At 47.7% G+C, this 1415-nt stretch overlaps 1 protein-coding gene across 1 annotated transcript in view; it reads right to left on the bottom strand.

Annotated features, from left to right (window-relative positions):
- The window catches only part of LOC105854553 (butyrophilin subfamily 3 member A2-like), a 5221-nt gene extending 4048 nt beyond the window's left edge, over positions 1 to 1173 (bottom strand). The window contains exons 1-2 of the mRNA XM_012734380.1: positions 1155 to 1173; positions 542 to 882 (exon numbers count right to left, since the gene is read on the bottom strand). Of these exons, the coding sequence (XP_012589834.1) occupies positions 542 to 882; positions 1155 to 1173 (360 nt within the window). The remainder of the gene's footprint in view (positions 1 to 541; positions 883 to 1154) is intronic.
- Positions 1174 to 1415: the final 242 nt, after the last annotated feature.

Genomic DNA, 1415 nt, shown 5'->3' with positions numbered 1-1415 from the left:
CAGGAAGATTTGCACCCAACTCCGACTCCCGTGTCTTCCTCACTCCCACTCCTCTCCCCCTCTTGGAATCTTTGCACGCCGACGCCTTCCCATCTTAGGATCCTGCCTGTGTTGCCTCCTGACACCTCAAAAGTTGGAGCTGGTCTCCGACAATGAGCCAATAGGACCAAGTGATGCTCCAGTGGGACCATCCTAGCTCCTGTCTACTGCTCCAACCTGCCCTCACACCCACATTGCTGACCCTGTAGCATTTAGCTTATTAGCCTCATCAATTACAAATCATCTGTAACCTGTGTGTTTATATCATTGTTCTATGTCCCACTTAAAAATATAAACTCACAGTGAAGGACTTGATTGAATTCACTGATGTACCCAAGGGCTTAGAACAGCAGGTACTCTGTATATTTACATTTAATGCAACAATGAATTAACAAGTCCTTTTCCTCATGAATGAAATGAGAGCTAAATTATATTGTCCTTGGGTGCTTACCAGCTGCAAACTCCAAAACTCTGACATTTAATAACATCACCAACCTGCCACCTGCAGCTCCAATACAGTTTGCACATAGAAGTCTCCATCTCTGAAGCTGCAGATATACAGCCCTTTGTCAGAAGCCTGGACCTTGTGGATGATCACAGCAGCCTCCCCCTCACTGAGTAATTCTCCCAACAGTGAGGTCCGCCCTGCATACTGGAACGTCAGCTCTTCACTCTTCTCCTGCCGGTCTTGATAGATGAACACAGACTCCAAGGTATCGGACCGGAACCACCTCAGCTCCATGTCCTCTGCACTCATGGCTGGGTGCAGGGAGCAGGGCAGTGTGGCGTCCTTGCCCAGCTCTGCCATGATAGGGCCTGGGGGCCCAACCACCAGGAAATCACCTGTGAACACAGACGTAGGAGATAGAAAGCTTAGGAGTACACACCAAGAGCAGGGAACACACAACTGCAACAGGAAGGCACAGGCAGCTGAGGGAAAGCGTCAGATGAGAACAAGCAGCTGAACTGAAGGACTGAGCAGGGGCAATTCTAAGCCTGAGAAAGATGTCCCAGCTACAACGTATGGTCCAGAAATAATGTCAAAGATACTTCCTCATTCACTGGTGCACCTGATAGCAGGACCTTCCGTAAACAAATAACTCATTGGTTCTCACCTTCAGCATGTACCAGCATCACCAGGATGGCTTGTAAGCATAGAATGCAGGGACTTCCCCAGATCTGATTCAATATATTGGGAAGTACCCAAGAACGTGATCATCCCCAGATGATCATCTAGGTTAACCAGTAGAACAGTGCACCCAGAGAAAATAGCGGTTTGCAACATAATTGGAAACGCTGTTGGGCATAAGACACAAGAAAGTCATCACCAACATGGTCACAGAAGAGATTCATGCTTCATTTTAAAAGAGGTAGGT

Source organism: Condylura cristata, unplaced genomic scaffold (assembly GCF_000260355.1).
Source record: "Condylura cristata isolate star-nosed mole 26May11 unplaced genomic scaffold, ConCri1.0 scaffold00055, whole genome shotgun sequence".
NCBI lineage: Eukaryota > Metazoa > Chordata > Mammalia > Eulipotyphla > Talpidae > Condylura > Condylura cristata.
This window is presented reverse-complemented; position numbering and strand designations above follow the sequence as displayed.